The sequence below is a fragment of the Akebia trifoliata genome, chromosome 15 (genome assembly GCF_017979445.1).
Source record: "Akebia trifoliata isolate Shusen 1 chromosome 15, ASM1797944v1, whole genome shotgun sequence".
Lineage (NCBI taxonomy): Eukaryota > Viridiplantae > Streptophyta > Magnoliopsida > Ranunculales > Lardizabalaceae > Akebia > Akebia trifoliata.
The window spans coordinates 10214321-10229864 of NC_141389.1; the positions used below are offsets into that span (position 1 = coordinate 10214321).

General features: G+C 35.0%; 1 protein-coding gene and 1 long non-coding RNA gene across 4 annotated transcripts; one reads left to right on the forward strand and one right to left on the reverse strand.

Moving 5' to 3' along the window:
* Nucleotides 1–912: 912 nt before the first annotated feature.
* On the reverse strand, nt 913–9537 carry LOC147384299 (uncharacterized). 3 transcript variants are annotated; one of them, XR_015173068.1, is made up of 9 exons: nt 9458–9537; nt 8265–8364; nt 7227–7285; nt 6191–6349; nt 5757–5870; nt 3255–3502; nt 1608–1722; nt 1462–1489; nt 913–1310 (listed from the first exon to the last, which is right to left on the reverse strand). It is a non-coding gene; the product is annotated as an uncharacterized LOC147384299 (long non-coding RNA). The 3 variants fall into 3 exon arrangements; XR_015173067.1 differs by lacking the exons at nt 913–1310; nt 1462–1489 and having other exon boundaries at nt 1500–1722; XR_015173069.1 differs by lacking the exons at nt 913–1310; nt 1462–1489; nt 8265–8364 and having other exon boundaries at nt 1500–1722.
* Nucleotides 9538–10565: 1028 nt separating this feature from the next.
* LOC147384300 (uncharacterized) lies at nt 10566–14016 on the forward strand. Its single transcript, XM_086424748.1, has 2 exons — nt 10566–13347; nt 13464–14016. Exons 1-2 carry the CDS (start codon nt 10677–10679, stop codon nt 13853–13855), a joined length of 3063 nt encoding a protein of 1020 aa, XP_086280874.1. The 5' UTR covers nt 10566–10676; the 3' UTR covers nt 13856–14016.
* Nucleotides 14017–15544: the final 1528 nt, after the last annotated feature.

Genomic DNA, 15544 nt, shown 5'->3' on the forward strand with positions numbered 1-15544 from the left:
CCGACAGAAATTGAAACTTAGCTGCTGAAATGCGATCTTCTATGGATTTCTTCTCCAATAAAAGGTAATTCAAAATGATTAGGGAAGGAGGGATCAAACAAAATCCTAAATCTACTTTAACAATGAAAAAAACATTTGAAACCCTAAATTCATTATGAAAAATCTAAGATTCAATAAAAAACTTTGACATACCTGAAGATTCGATCACAAACGAAGCAAAGGGAGGGAGATCGAACAAAGCCCTAAAACTTTCGATCAAACGCCAATCGATTCTGCCCTAAAACTTGTAAATCGAATCTGATTTCGTCTCCAAAATAACATATTCTTTGAGTGAGAGATCGAGCGTAGATCTTTTGATCAAACTTCGATCGATTTATTTCTATAAAAAAATTCCAATCGATTTGTTTCTAAAAAAAAAAAAAAACGAGAGCGAGAAGAACGACGGAATTGAGGGATAGCGAGAGAGCGACGGAGTAGAAAGAAAAGATCAGTTGAGTGAGAGTGAGAGTGAGAGTAGAATGTGTGAATGAGAGGAGAGAAGAAGTTATACAGTGGTGAAGACGAGTTCTATAAACGAAGCTTCTATTTTTTTTGAGTGGCTATTGGCACCCCAACTTTTACTTATTTCCATCAGTCGCGTTGAAATGACGGCTTAAAACTGTCGTCATTAACGACTACCTTTAGCAGTCGTTTTTAGCGCAGTTGTGGCGTCGCCAAAACCGCAATATGCACTACAACAAATATGTAAATTAGGAACGGTTTATAACCGTTCCTAAGCCAGTATGAAACGGCTTCCTGACTGTCTTTAATCAAGGCGTCGTTAATGAGTTTAAACGGCTGGAAGCCGTTCTATATTCCAGGATTTGGAACGGTTAATAACCATTCTAGATCTCGGAATTTGGAACGGCTTAAATCCGTTCCAAATCTGAAAGCACTAGTAAAAAAAATTAACACCTTAGACATCGATTTAAAATCCGATGTCTATAAGAATAATGTTCTAAATCTGGGTCTTAGACATCGGTTACAAACCGATGTCAAAAGTGGTCATAAACTTTTCTTTTTCTACGCCACCATTAACCGCACTCAAAATTGACACAAATAGAGAAGATTGAGGTTCTCTATCACATTCATTTACACATAAAAAGAGTTACAATTAATTATAATTTAAAAATTACCAAATACTTCACCATCAAAATTACAAAATAGAATCACCACTACCCCCCCAAAACATTACCATATATACATTACAAATTCTAAGCACTCGCAAAGCACTATGTTGGGAGTTCAATAGTAGTCCAAAAGAGTTTTCCCTGTGAAAAGTTTTCAAAACGACCAGAGGTTAGGGGATAAAGCAAATGTTTATAAATAATTAATAATTCCTCTATAAACTTTCATAAAATTTGGTTATAAAAGTATTGTTTTTTTTTCTAAATTCTGAATTGAAAAGTAAATTTTATTCACCTGCTATGCCAACAGAGGTATTAAAGATCTGTAAAAATTGCCGCCACAGAAGAATTAAATAAAAAAACATATAAATTAATTAGAAATGAAATTGAAACATGGAATCATCAACTATTGAGGATTGGAGAAGAGAGGAGAAGAGTTACCTCGGTTCGAGCATTAGCTAAGACTTGTCTTACGTATCCTCATTTAGATCTAGAGGTTTAAGAGCGGATGAAATGCCATTAACACTTACTCTTTTTCATCTTCTTCTTCTAAGATCTGATATGAACATGAAACGAATTAATGCTATTGCTCATCACAATAACTGATAAGGCAAAGAACAAGACAACCATTAAAAAGTGTAAATTACTCTAACTAAATTATATTAATCATGGCTTCCCTATGAGAAGCAGAGAAACTAAGAAGTAATTAGGATCACAATGTATTTGGTGGGTCCTTTAGTGTTGTCTTTTTTATTTGTGGTTGTACTCAATGGATCGGCCTCATTGAATATGATTGGTACAAATGCTTTTAAAGGCATCGGAGGGTTTGAATGTCAAGTTTTCCTTCCCAATTAATGGCAACAAATGGAACTAAACTTGTTTACAATTACTTAAAAACTAACAGTAACAACTTGATTCTATAGTTTCTGGATGACAAACATGCTGTGGGGAGTTCTTGATTTCTAGCAGGAACTTGATTCTTATATTTTATTATTATAAAATAAAATAAAATGAGAAGCATAAAATAATCCAGAATAAAAAATAAAAAAAGGATATGCCATGAGTTATCAGGGACTGTAAACCTTTTCTCTAGTAGCATATATGTATCTTTCAATATTTTTATACTTTTAGAAAATCCACTACAAGTAAAAGTTTGATGTAGATGGGGGCTTAAACCAGCTCGAGTTAAGCATCTGTTAAATTTATAAGGGACTATCTAGTATTGTATTTAATTCACACCTTCTTCATAGCATATAATGAGCTACAGTGAATAAAAGACTAACTATGGAAAAGCTTTCTAGCTGCCATTACTTAAGGCTGGCCTTGGAGAAAACCTTAAACAACACTGTGTGTTAATTCTATGGAAAAAAATTAGTATGCTTTGGTAGAAGTAGTAAAGTAGGGAGTATATACCATCTGAGATGACTATTACACCTCATAAGCTAAAGATGTTCTCTGGGTTTTAGCATTCTAAAGCATATGTTGGGATCGTGTGTGGATAGATATTGTTGTGGAGTATATAGCTCAAATTGGGTCTAAAGTTTAGTATGCACGATCATCTTGGGACAAGTTGATATCCTTGATTTGCTTTTTTTGTAACATGGTACACTATAAAATAGTAAACTAGACATCAGTGACTTCACACACACACACACACAAAATAAAGTGAATACTTGCCTATCAAGATGGCAAACTGGACCCTTAACAGTCTCATACAGAGCTAGTTCATAGTGTAACCCAAACAAAGGCACCATGTTTTGGAAGTGGCCTTGATATTTGGAGGTACCTTTCTTATTCTTTACTCCTTTTGATCAAGAGTAGGAGGAAACTCGTTGGAACAATAAAAATTATCAGAGAACTAACACAAGGTTTATGAAGTAAAACACATTAAATATCTAACTCCTTTTATGCATCCATAGATCTAATTTGACTACTATTAAAAAAACCAAACAATACAATAGAAGAAATTACGTGCACCTTCAGATTTGGTACACTTCCAAATGTCCAAAGATCAATTTGTGTGTATAAGAATCTAGTAGTAGTTACTTAAAGGCCAAAAAAATATGCACATAAATATTTTGTACATACCTAAGCCAAGTGACTCAGAAGCGTTGATACCTCAAGGCTTAACATGTACAACAAACCTTGAATCATATTATGACCGTTCTATGATTTCAGTAAGAAATCTAAAGGGGAAACTCATGCATATAAATATTTTAAGTATTTATGGACATAAGAAATACCTCAAGTGTCTTGCCCAGCTGTGTCCCACTACATGATCAAAAAAAGCAGCAGAGGTGCCTCAATAGAAATCTTTCTTTTTTCCAAAAGTAGTACTGCAATTAGTTCAAACCAACCAAAAAAAACAACTTCTTAATATAATACTAAGAATGATCGAGGGAGACATTTCCAACTTCTAACAAAATTCATGTCTCAATATGTGCGCTTCCCCCACAAAAGTAAGAATCCAACTTATTTTAAGCAAAATCACTTTTACCAAAAGCAAGAAAGTTTATTCATCATATAAAGCATAAGAATGTGAACTGTATTGTTCAACAATACATGCATCTATCTATCACCCCCCCTCAAAAAAAAAAAAAAAAAAAAAACATAGAATGATGTTGCCCTTGGAGAGATCTGGTTGAGCAATATAAGAAAATAACCAAATCAGGAAAACAAATGGCCATCAATTGTTAGACAAGATGAACCAGGGGATCAAAGGTGTGCTTCTACTGATTCAAGTCACATTGATCGCTTCCTCCAAAACAGAAAATGTAGGATGAACCTGGAGATCTAGGGTATGTATGTGCATCTACTGAATCTAGTCACATTGATCGCTTCCTCCAAAACAGAAAATGCGGAGGTAAAAAAAAAAGGTAGGTTTTAGGGTATGTATGTGCCTCTACTGATTCAAGTCGCATTGGCCCCTTCTTCCAAAACAGAAAAATTAGATGGTTCACTGGGTGCAACAAATACCACAATCCTAATTTCTCAAGCCAAACTGTGCAATCCATTAATATCACAGGACCTTTATGTACAATTAAACTAACACTATACCTCCATTATCCTGAAAATTTTGATATGGATCCAGAGGTTCATGCTAGATCATCTCGAAGTTCCTATCCAAACCATAATTGATAGCTCATAAAAACTTGCTGGTATTTCTAAGAAAGGGTCTTCTCAACATGTCCCATCTTCCGATGGAATTTTTGTGCTGTACAAAGGCCCACTCATAAGGACATTAAGTAAAAATATTTATTTCAACTAACCAAACCTAACTCCAGACTTCAATGGTAACTATCAAACCTAGCTCATGTGACCATCTAGGTAGGAACAACTCCAGTGACAGAATGATATCATTCTTGAAAAGAAAAAAAGCATGGATCAAATACCAATTGTTGAAGAAAAGTGAAAACCCAGAAATATTTAATGCAATGCTCACCTTGTCCACAATAAACAGTCTATAGACATTGTTTACAATATGCCTGCAGTCAAGAGGGTCTTCGCATTCTATGAAGGCCATGTGTCATTCCATCCATCAAAATTGAATTGAGCAATTGGACACAATAAGAAATTTATTTAACTTAGCCCAGATATATGTTAGAAGATATATTATTGCAGGTGAGTGTGACCTTTCAGTCTCTTCCAAAGAGCATTTCAGTGTTAGAGTATTATGTTAGGATACATCAAAATTTATCCTAATCCTATCTTGGTCTTATCATTATCATGATCATCACAAGAGATGATTTAGTGTATCAGTATGCACCTTATAACAATGCATCCTACCATACTACTCTGACATTCAGCCCACTAGCATGCACCTCAAAACTACAGTAATCAACATTCCTAAGAGCCTCCATGAGTTTCCCTGTGGTGTCATAGATGTATCACTACTCACAAAACAAGTCTCAAGAGGGCCTTCTCCCATACAAACCTCCACACAAAATGTCAATTTGCTTCATTCGTATAGATTGATTGTAATGGTCTCGATGAACCTAAAATGTTCCAACATAAGGACAGATGCCAATCCAAAATCTAACAAACTATTTTAGTCTTGAATTGAGCCTTCTTAAGGTAGAAGATTTTTTAGTGCAAATCTCATGCATAGTGTTTGGACCCATTAACCTTCAAACCACAATTTTGTAGACACACAGGAAAAAAATCAGCTTCATAATTAATTTATAAACAGAGATTCAAATTCCAATTTCCTATTTAGAAGTTATTCCAAATGGTGATGACTCACTGCAGAGTTGGAATCCCCAACATTATCTACATACATACAATGTGCTTCCATATGCAATCCACTTTTCTTTTTTTGGATAAATATATGCAATCCACTTTCTTTCCTTCATTTTACTTTTTTGAGTGAAATGAATTAGAGGGCGACGCAAGTAAATCTTTAAACATGCAAAATTCTTTTTGTCACGAAATTCACCCCCATTTTATATTACGATGGTGATTATTCAATAATTAATGATTTATCGACAAGAAAAAATACAAAGAAAGCTATGTAAGAAGTTGGCACTCCTACAAAATAATTTACAATGGAAAATTCCAAGCTTCTAGCCATGTACTCGCACTGAAACATACCTGCTGGAGTGCATATCCAGCAATAGGTCTCACATCCCTCGCACCTTGGTAGTCAACTGGAGGTTTACCAAGTGCAAACACGTTTATTGTCAGAAATCCTCAAATACCATACTCCTGTATAAATCGGTATATATAACATTAGATATAACAAACAGAACGGTCGAAGCAATCACCTAAAACCTGAATTATTAAAAGAAAAAAAAAAAGATAAAGACAAAAAGAGTTCCAATTGAATATTATATTATAATATGGAAAGAACATCTTATGACAAGTAATGTGTTGGACCTCCTTTTATACAGACCCAAGATATTCTACAGTATATATAGTAAAGAAAAACATCTAAGACAACTAATTCTTATGAATGTTATAATTCCAAATAAAATCTTGTGTTGGATTCAAACTTTGATCTAGAGATTGCATTATAGTTTTCAAACCTGAGCAAGTGATTGATGAGCATCGGCGTCAAGAGCTGCCACGGTAACAACTCCCTTCAACACAGTAGCTGCCTTTTCCCATATAGGTGTCAAAGCTTGACAATGACTACACCAAGGTGCGAAAAACTCAACAAGAACAATTCTATTCGTGTTCAGAACCTGCCACCAGACCCAAGGTAGATAAAGCTATTATCTAACCTCAAAAATATGATGTGTGGTTATGTGAAGAATCCTCAATAGCCTCAAAAATGTCACATACTATGGGATTCAACTATTTATTTAATATCTTAAATATGATAATATAATAAGTTACTCTATAGTACACTCAAATGAAAGCTGAAACACTCCTAGACAGTAGTGGTAGTGCTGAGGATCAACTATTTGCAGACTAAGATAACATTCTAAGTTGTACTTCTAGATTCTTTGTTACAAATTCCAACAGAATAATGTTGAAGTGACCTCAAGATTGTACCTCATATCGCACATCTTGTCTTGAAAGTGTGTAGAAATCATAGATGCTTTTCATCAAGATATGAGTCAAAAAATATCTATGGTTCCTACACATTTTTACGTCAAGATGTGCGATATGAGTTCCAATCTTAAGGTCACTCCAGCACGACTCATTCCAACAAACTGGTAAAGGTTTGAAAACCTAATATGATGCATTGTGTCTTTCTGAAAAACAGGGCCATGACATACATCCCACTGTTTTTGTAATTAGTTAAATTCTAACACATTATTGTTCTATAAAATGCAAAATTGAAGTTACAATTTGAACTTCATTTTTAGTTCAAATTGAATTTACAGTATAATTGAATCGTTGAATTGGAACCATAGAAACCATCCTTAGATCTGTGACATACAGGAATTGGATGCTACTTGTAAATAATTTCCTTCAGAATAGAATATTAAAAGCAAATGTCATAATATATGTTTCATAAAATGTGCTACTATACTCTTTGTAAGAGGCAAGTGGGAAAAAAAATTAGAATCTATTGGTGATGTTTGTCTTCTGAAAGTCATGGCAGTCACATACCTTCCAATAACCTTAGCAGGGCCTAACTTTGCAAGAGCACGCTCAACTTCTTCACTAACCTGTTTTGCATTCAATGAATCAGTCTTCATTATTTTCTACTATAGAATCAGTCTTCATTCAATTGTAAACAGTCTGTCATACAAGCATAAAAAACATATACACCCTTATAGGTACATCAGACAAGAAGAAAAAAAAAACTTCCTTAGCTACATAGTTCTGAAGCATGAATTGTCAGAAAAAAGAAAGCAACTTATAGTAAATTATGCATAATGAGCAATACCCATTTTCACATGAACATTAAAAGACTTAAGAGGCACATCATTAAGCTGGACCAAACCATCTACATCTTTGGAGGGTAAAGTTTTGAGCCTCACAAAGGAGATTTACGATCGGAGGAGCAGCCTAGGATTTTTGTTGGGTTATAATGTAATGGGTTCACATGCAAGAACAAGGGTGGTAGTCGTATTATCTATTGTATGAAGTTTATTGGGACTTTTTTTTATATAGGAATTAATGGCATGCAAGAGATGTGATCTAAAACTATTGAATTGTTCAGATCCAACCTCGGGGTATAATTGATTATCCGAGTGTCCAATGGAGAGAGAGAGAGAGAGAGAGAGAGAGAGAGAGAGAGTGTGTGTGTGTGTGTGTACCATGGAGCCCCAACGAAATCTGAGATTCCAGGTTTAGAGTTAGGGATGTATGGATACACATCCCTCGTATCGGTACTAACCAAAATAGGGATAAAGACTCTTCCCAAATGCAGAAAATGAGAGAGTTAAGAACTACTATCCTTGGAGAAATATTCACAACTATTATTGAGCATAATAGGGAATTGGTGAGGGGATGGATCATTATATTCCCCTTATCCATTGGACTAAAAATAATGAAGTTCACTCTCTTGGTGAGGGGATGTATTATACAATAAGGTGTATACCGATATATATCCATTTCATGATCTTAATGAAGATAAAGATTGTCTCTGGTATTTGAGAAAAAGATTAAGATTATATTAGAATTATAATTGGTAGATCTTACCTCTAATACTCAATGAGTCATGAATCAAGAAATGGGATGACATTGTCCATTAAGGATATCGTTACCCCATACAAATTGGTCGACAAAGGATCAACTTTTTCTGTCTCCATTCGAAAGAAAGCTATAGATTAGAAAGTTATAATCATTCGATCGACACTATTTTGTTTCTAATTAAGAAAATTGTTACACATAAAGCAAGGTTGAATCCACACACCCATGCATCCTCACCCAAATAATTTTTTTTTAAAATAAAATTTGAACAAAGTATCTTGCAAATGTCTCACATGTGGTCCTGAAGCATAGACCACGAAACAGAAACAAAAGATGCTTGGTAAACTTTGGTGGTTCCAAACACACATGTCTTTTTAGCCCTCCCTTCTAGATATTTTTTACGATGGATGCGGCTTGGTAATGTCTTTTTCCTCACTATGCTAGTAAGGAAAGGGTTTCTGTTTTCCAAATGATAGGATCGAAAAAGTGGGTCCATCCCAAGTGGTTCACGTTTCCTCCTTTCGATAACTGTGTTCTTAGATTCTTTCAGGATAGCGCGTTTATGACGTAAAATAGTAGGCCCATGTTTTGTGGAATAAATATTATTTATATTGAAAGCTTACTAACAAAGGAATGAATGGAGTACACTTCGATTATCAAATGATTTTACACTTACTTGAATAAAACTGAAAAAATCGATCGAGAAGCTAAAATGAAATTTGATCAAGAAGAAATTAAGAATTCAGCAGATATAGGGAACAATATTTTCACTAAATCCCACAATTCTCAATGAACTTGGCTCACAGATTTGCTTTCCTTAACCATTACATCTAATCTAGTTTGGCCTCATCAAATCCTTTCGACTCATATTTGCTTTTTAGGTGAGTTTTAATACATTTAGAGCCTTGTTGACATTTGTGCTGCTGATCAACTAAAAGAGAATGGGATCGAAGAAAATTGAACAAAGAGAACAGGACATAGTCAAATGTCAGCTAAATCAACGGTTAAAGAGTTGAATAAGATTATTGTTAATCACGAACTTAAGAATCCAGATCTAAAAAAATCGATCGAGAAGCTGTTTGGTTGCAGATGGAGACGGTTGAAGAGCTCAAGCTCGTGTTTAATTACATCTAAAAATCTAAATTTTCAATCCAAATCCCTAATAAAATTTATATAAAGAAAAGAGGGATTAGAGAGAGTACCTAGCCCGAGAGATCGATCAAGCGAGCGACTGAGCGAGAGAGAGAGATGAGATCGAGGAAGAGCGACTGAGCGAGAGAGACGATCGAGCGAGCGACTGAGCGAGAGAGAGATGAGATCGAGGGAGAACGACCGAGAGAGAGATGAGACCCAGAGAGACGATCGAGAAAGAGAGAGAGAAGAGCGACAGAGATCGAGAGAGAGAGACGACTGAGAGAGAAGCGATCGGGAGAGACGACTGAGAGATTTCGTTCCAACTAAAAAGACGGATATCGGGTCAGATAAAATGCCGATAAAACGGTTTTTAAATGTAAGACGGTTTAAACCCGTTTTTAATTAGAAATAGATAAAATCCGTTTTATAATTTTGTTCCTGATTCACTATTTTCTTGTAGTGATGACGTAGTGTACAAGATTTATAATTCAAATCCAATAGTTAAAAAAATTATCCTATTTTATTTTTTTTAAACTGCTTAAGTTTTTGTGCTCTACGGCCAAGTGGCACCCCAACATTTTTTCTTATGTCAAGAGTGGTGTCCCATTCCTATAGCAACATACAGTCTCTACCATGGCACATTGGGCTGGATCTAGAACGGTGTCTCGTACCAAATCAAGGTCAGGTGGCATCCCATTTTTATGCCAAGTGGCATATTTTTGAGGATTCAGTGACTATGGATATGTGGTTCATCCCTTGATAAATTTACATACAAAAGATCAGTTTGACTGGTGGGGTGTATCTAATGATTATAGCAATTTCTTAGGAAAGATTTATAATCGTCGGGTTTAAAATCTTTTTCAAGAGCTTAGATCTTGTGTATACAAGTTATCAAATAGATTGATTTTTAATCCGTAGGTTCACCCAGGGATGGACAAAAAAAAATACCATGTGGAATAAAGTGGGGTGTCATCTGACCTTGGTCAGGTACAGGACACCGTTGGGATCCCTACTTCTTAGTTGGGACCCTTATGTACTTTCAACTCCCACCCAAACGTGCCGCATAGACCCGTTCCTATAGGACAGGGACACCTTACCTATCCTGATTATTTTTCAATACAAATTAAGAGGATGGCCCAAGAGCGTTGTTTGGTTAGGATGACCTGTCGAATTTATTCTTTCACTGTGCAACTGTTTCAAACGTATGCACTCACATCCTCTATATATTTCATCCAAGGTGAAGCAATAAGTGTCACAAATCCAGTACTGAAGCTTACGTAGTTAACCATGAATGCATTTACTTTCCTTCTCTTCCATTCCATCCTTTTCTTTTGTATTGGTTTTCCATCAGGATTGGCCACATCACTAGGGAATGAAACCGATCGACTCGCCTTGCTTTCCTTCAAGGATCTGATATCTCACGATCCTCTCCAAGTTATGAGCTCTTGGAATGATTCTCACCATTTTTGCGAGTGGACGGGAGTTACATGCAGTCGTCGACATCAAAGGGTGATAATGCTGAACCTACAATCCCAAGAGTTGGTTGGTTCCTTATCTTCCTATATTGGCAACCTCTCTTTCCTAAGGAAAATAAACCTAGAGAACAACAGCTTCCAAGGTGAAATCCCAAATGGAATCGACCGCTTGTTTAGGTTACAAGAACTCAATATGAGTAACAATTCTCTTGTAGGAGAAATTCCAACCAATTTGTCCCACTGCTCCAACCTCAAAATCCTCGGTTTAGGTTATAACAAGCTGGTAGGAAACATACCCATCGAGATTGGTTCTCTATCCAAGCTCGTTTCCTTGTATCTTCCTGTCAATAATCTAACTGGTGGGATCCCTGCTTCCATTGGTAATCTTTCATCTCTTGGCATTCTTTCTATAGGAGAGAATAGATTAGAAGGTAGTATTCCAAATTCCCTAGGCCAATTAAAAAATCTCAACATTCTTGCTCTTAGACTAAATAATTTGTCTGGTATGATACCTTCCTCTCTTTACAATCTCACATATTTAGAAATTTTTTCTGTGACAGGTAACCAACTAATTGGAAAATTGCCAATCGATATAGGGCTCAATTTACCTAATCTTCGGTGGATTTTGATTGCAATAAATCAATTTTCTGGATCCATTCCAATTTCATTGTTCAATGCTTCAAGACTTGAAAGGCTTTCTTTCAGAGAAAATAATTTAGTTGGAAAAGTCCCTATTGAGGTCGGAAACCTGAAAGGACTTCAACATCTAAATTTGGGTTTCAATAATCTTGGAACTAGGAAAGATGGGGATTTGGATTTCCTTGATTCTTTGACCAATACCACAGACCTAGATGTGTTGGATATCAACACCAATCATTTTGGAGGTAAGCTACCCAACTCTATAGCCAATCTCTCCAACAAACTCAACAAACTCTTTCTAGGAACAAATGAAATATTTGGAAACATATCTTCTGAGATTGGGAACCTCGTTAACTTAATTGTATTGACGATGGATCATAATTTTCTCACTGGTAGTATTCCGAAAGGTATAGGGATGCTTCAAAATTTACAAGTTTTGGATTTAAGTGGAAACAGTTTCTCAGGAAAAATTCCTTCCTCCATAGGTAACCTCTCTCAATTATATGCTCTCCATTTATCAGACAACTTGTTAGAAGGAAACATTATTTCAAATCTTGGCAAGTCTCAATATTTGAAAATATTGGAGCTTTCTAATAATAATCTAAATGGTATCATACCAGAACAAGTAATTGGTTTGTCCGCACAATTTAGAATCATTAACTTAGCTAATAATTTTTTGATTGGGTCCCTACCTTCCGAAGTCGGTAACTTAAAAAGTCTTGAATATCTAGGTGTTTCCGAGAACAAATTGTTTGGTAAATTGCCTAGCACGCTTGGTAGTTGTTTGGGTTTGGAATACCTTTATTTGCAAGGCAATTTTTTTCAAGGACCCATACCCACATCTTTTAGTCTTTTGAAAGGTATTCGGGATTTAGATCTTTCACGTAATAATTTATCTGAAAAAATTCCGAAAGATTTAGAGGGCCTTTCCTTTTTACAAAATTTAAATTTGTCTTTCAACAATCTTGAGGGTGAGGTACCAACAGAGGGGATCTTTCAAAATGCAAGTGAATTTTCAATAGTCGGAAATAATCAGCTTTGTGGGGGCATCCATAAACTTCAATTACCACCATGCCCTATCCATGAATACCATAAACATGGTATGTCTCTAGCCTTGAAGGTGATAATTAGTGTGATTCTACCCATAATTGTGGTAACGTCTTTAATCACTCTATTTTGGAGAAGAAAGACAAGAAGGGGTCCTTCTTCCACATTTTTCTTGGGTAGAAATTGGTACAAAAGGGTTTCCTATGGTCAACTTCATAAAGCAACAGGTGGATTCGATTCAAACAACTTGATTGGTGTAGGGAATTTCGGATCCGTGTACAAAGGAGTTCTTCATCAAGATGAAATACCTATTGCTGTGAAGGTACTCAAGCTCATGGAAAGAGGAGCTTCCAAGAGTTTCATGGCTGAATGTAATGCTTTGAGAAAAGTTCGACATCGAAATCTCATCAAGATCTTGACCGTCTGCTCGAGTGTGGATTTTAAAGGTAATGATTTCAAGGCTCTAGTTTTTCATTTCATGACTAATGGAAGTCTAGAAAGTTGGTTGCATCCAAGTTCAAATGAGCAACACCCACCAAGGAATTTGAATCTTCACCAGAGGTTAAACATAGCAATTGATGTTGCTTCAGCTTTGGATTATCTTCATAATCATTGCGAAACACCCATTGTTCATTGTGATCTAAAGCCAAGCAATGTTTTTCTTGATGAGACTATGACTGCCATTGTGGGTGACTTTGGATTAGCAAAGTTTCTTTCTAAGAGCTCCAACAATTCTAGAAACATGGACACAAATTCATCAATTGCCATCAAAGGAACTATTGGGTATATTCCTCCAGGTAAAAATCTGATTTATTTTAATGATTTTTCAATTTTTCATTAGTATTAATGGGAACCTTAAGTAGCTCCATAGCATAAAAAAATTATACTAAATTCGATTATACATGAAATGCAGAGTATGGTTTAGGTGTCAACACGTCTACACAAGGGGATGTTTACAGTTATGGAATATTTTTACTCGAGATGTTTACGGGAAGGAGACCAACTAATGATCTGTTCAAGGATGGTTTAAACCTTCACCACTTATGTAAAAGAGCATTGACTGAGGGAGTAATGGAAATTGTGGATCCACTTCTACTTTTAGAAGATCACGAAGAAGCTATCATCCAATCTCAAAATGAAGGATGCGACAAGATGAATAAAGTGCAAGACTGCTTGATTTCCATAATTAGGATTGGAGTCACATGTTCAGCAGAATCACCCGGTGAGCGAATGGATATCAATGATGTTCTCATGGAGTTGGCTGTAATTATGAACATGTTTTCTGATTTCAAGATCTATGGGTAGAAATAAATCATTTCATAGTTAATTTTAGGTTTAGATTTGGTTTTGTCTCAATTGAGATTGATGTAATTATTTTTAATAGTATCATGTGTATTGTTGCATGTAATATTATCGATTTAAATATTCAGAAATATGAATTCGTATTATATCACTAAATGATTGCTTGTCCCATTTGTTCACCACAAGACATATTTTGGGGTTGTTGATCGATGGATGCTGCCCACATAAAAAAGATTAATTGGTTCATTCTTGTCATTGGATTATTATTTTTTCATTCTACACTATCTGAATCATGGTTTCAAATCTCATCCGAGACTAAAACGGCTTGTCTGATATGTCTCGGTATCTCATCCACACCAATGAGACGGATAGACAAGTCAAACATATCGGACAAGATTTAAAATCATAGTTCATTTTTTTCTCATTGTTGAACGAGAAGACTTGGTCTTGTTCATGGACGAGACGAGACGTCAAAAAAGTTTAAAACCATGATCTAAATAGGCCCTTGGGTAGGGTACCTTCTTGGATTTAATAAGGCTCAAATACATGTCTTGGCATACGTAATGCCAACTACTAGGTTGGATTTGTTTCACACCCTAAATTATAAAATCTATGATCTATGATTCAACTTGCGATCATGAACTCGTGATGCAAGAAAAATTGAAAATGATTTCAGTAGATATAAAATTTACTTATATATTTCCTTTTCTTCAACTTAAATTATTTCTTTTCATTTAAAATCAAAGCAGAGGCTTAACTATAAAATTTAGGACATTTAACATAAAAATTCCATACGTTTATGGCAATGGAAAAAAAGGGCCACTTTTTTTTAATAATCAAAATAGGGTTATTTGCTACAGTAACTCATGTTTTTGAACTGAAATACCCTCACCTATAATTTCTTTAATAAACCCCTAAAAAATAATCTTCTAAATTGTAACTTCCTCCTTCTTAACATTTTATACCATCGAGAGAGCGAAAGAGCGAGAGAGTGAGAGCGAGAGAGAGAGAGAGAGAGAGAGATCCAATCTCTATCAAATAGGCTCTAGATTTGAGAAAACATAGTGAACCGTGTAGATTTACACACTTTCGTGTTTGATTCCTGATCCGTCGAAGATTTTCCACCAAAGGCAAACATTTTCTCCTCTATTTCTATTATTTTTTTAAAATCATTTATATATATTCTTATAATCTTGATAAATTTCTTGTCCATAGTTATGTTTTTTATTTTAAGAAAATTTTAAATTTTTGTTCATAAAATTTACCAAGTGTCGAACCTCGACACTAGAATGTATTATAGAGCCGAGGCTCAACAATACCTATTGTCGAGGTTCAACGGTGTGGCATTTTCATTTATGAAAAGTTATGTTAGACAATTTTATCGAGGTTCGACAATAGCTACCGTTGAGTCTCGATACTATAATGCATTTTAGTGTCAATGTTTGACATTGGATAAATTTTATGAACAAAATCGTAAAAATTTCATTAAATCAATTTTTTTTGTACCATTTTTCATTTTTATAACTGTGGACGATTGAGAAATATATAAAGATTATAAGAATATACAAATGATTTAAAAAAATAAAAGAAATAAACAAGAGTTACAAGGTTCACTACTATTCCTCAAATCTATAACATCTTTGGTGTACTTCAATGGCTTTTTGGTATGTTTTGGTAGAGAAAACAAATTTG

Coding starts and splice junctions, on each gene's coding strand:
- LOC147384300 (XM_086424748.1), top strand. CDS start 10,677: ATGAATGCATTTACTTTCCTTCTCTTCCATTCCATCCTTTTCTTTTGT. Junction 13,348..13,463: donor TATTGGGTATATTCCTCCAG/GTAAAAATCTGA, acceptor CATGAAATGCAG/AGTATGGTTTAGGTGTCAAC.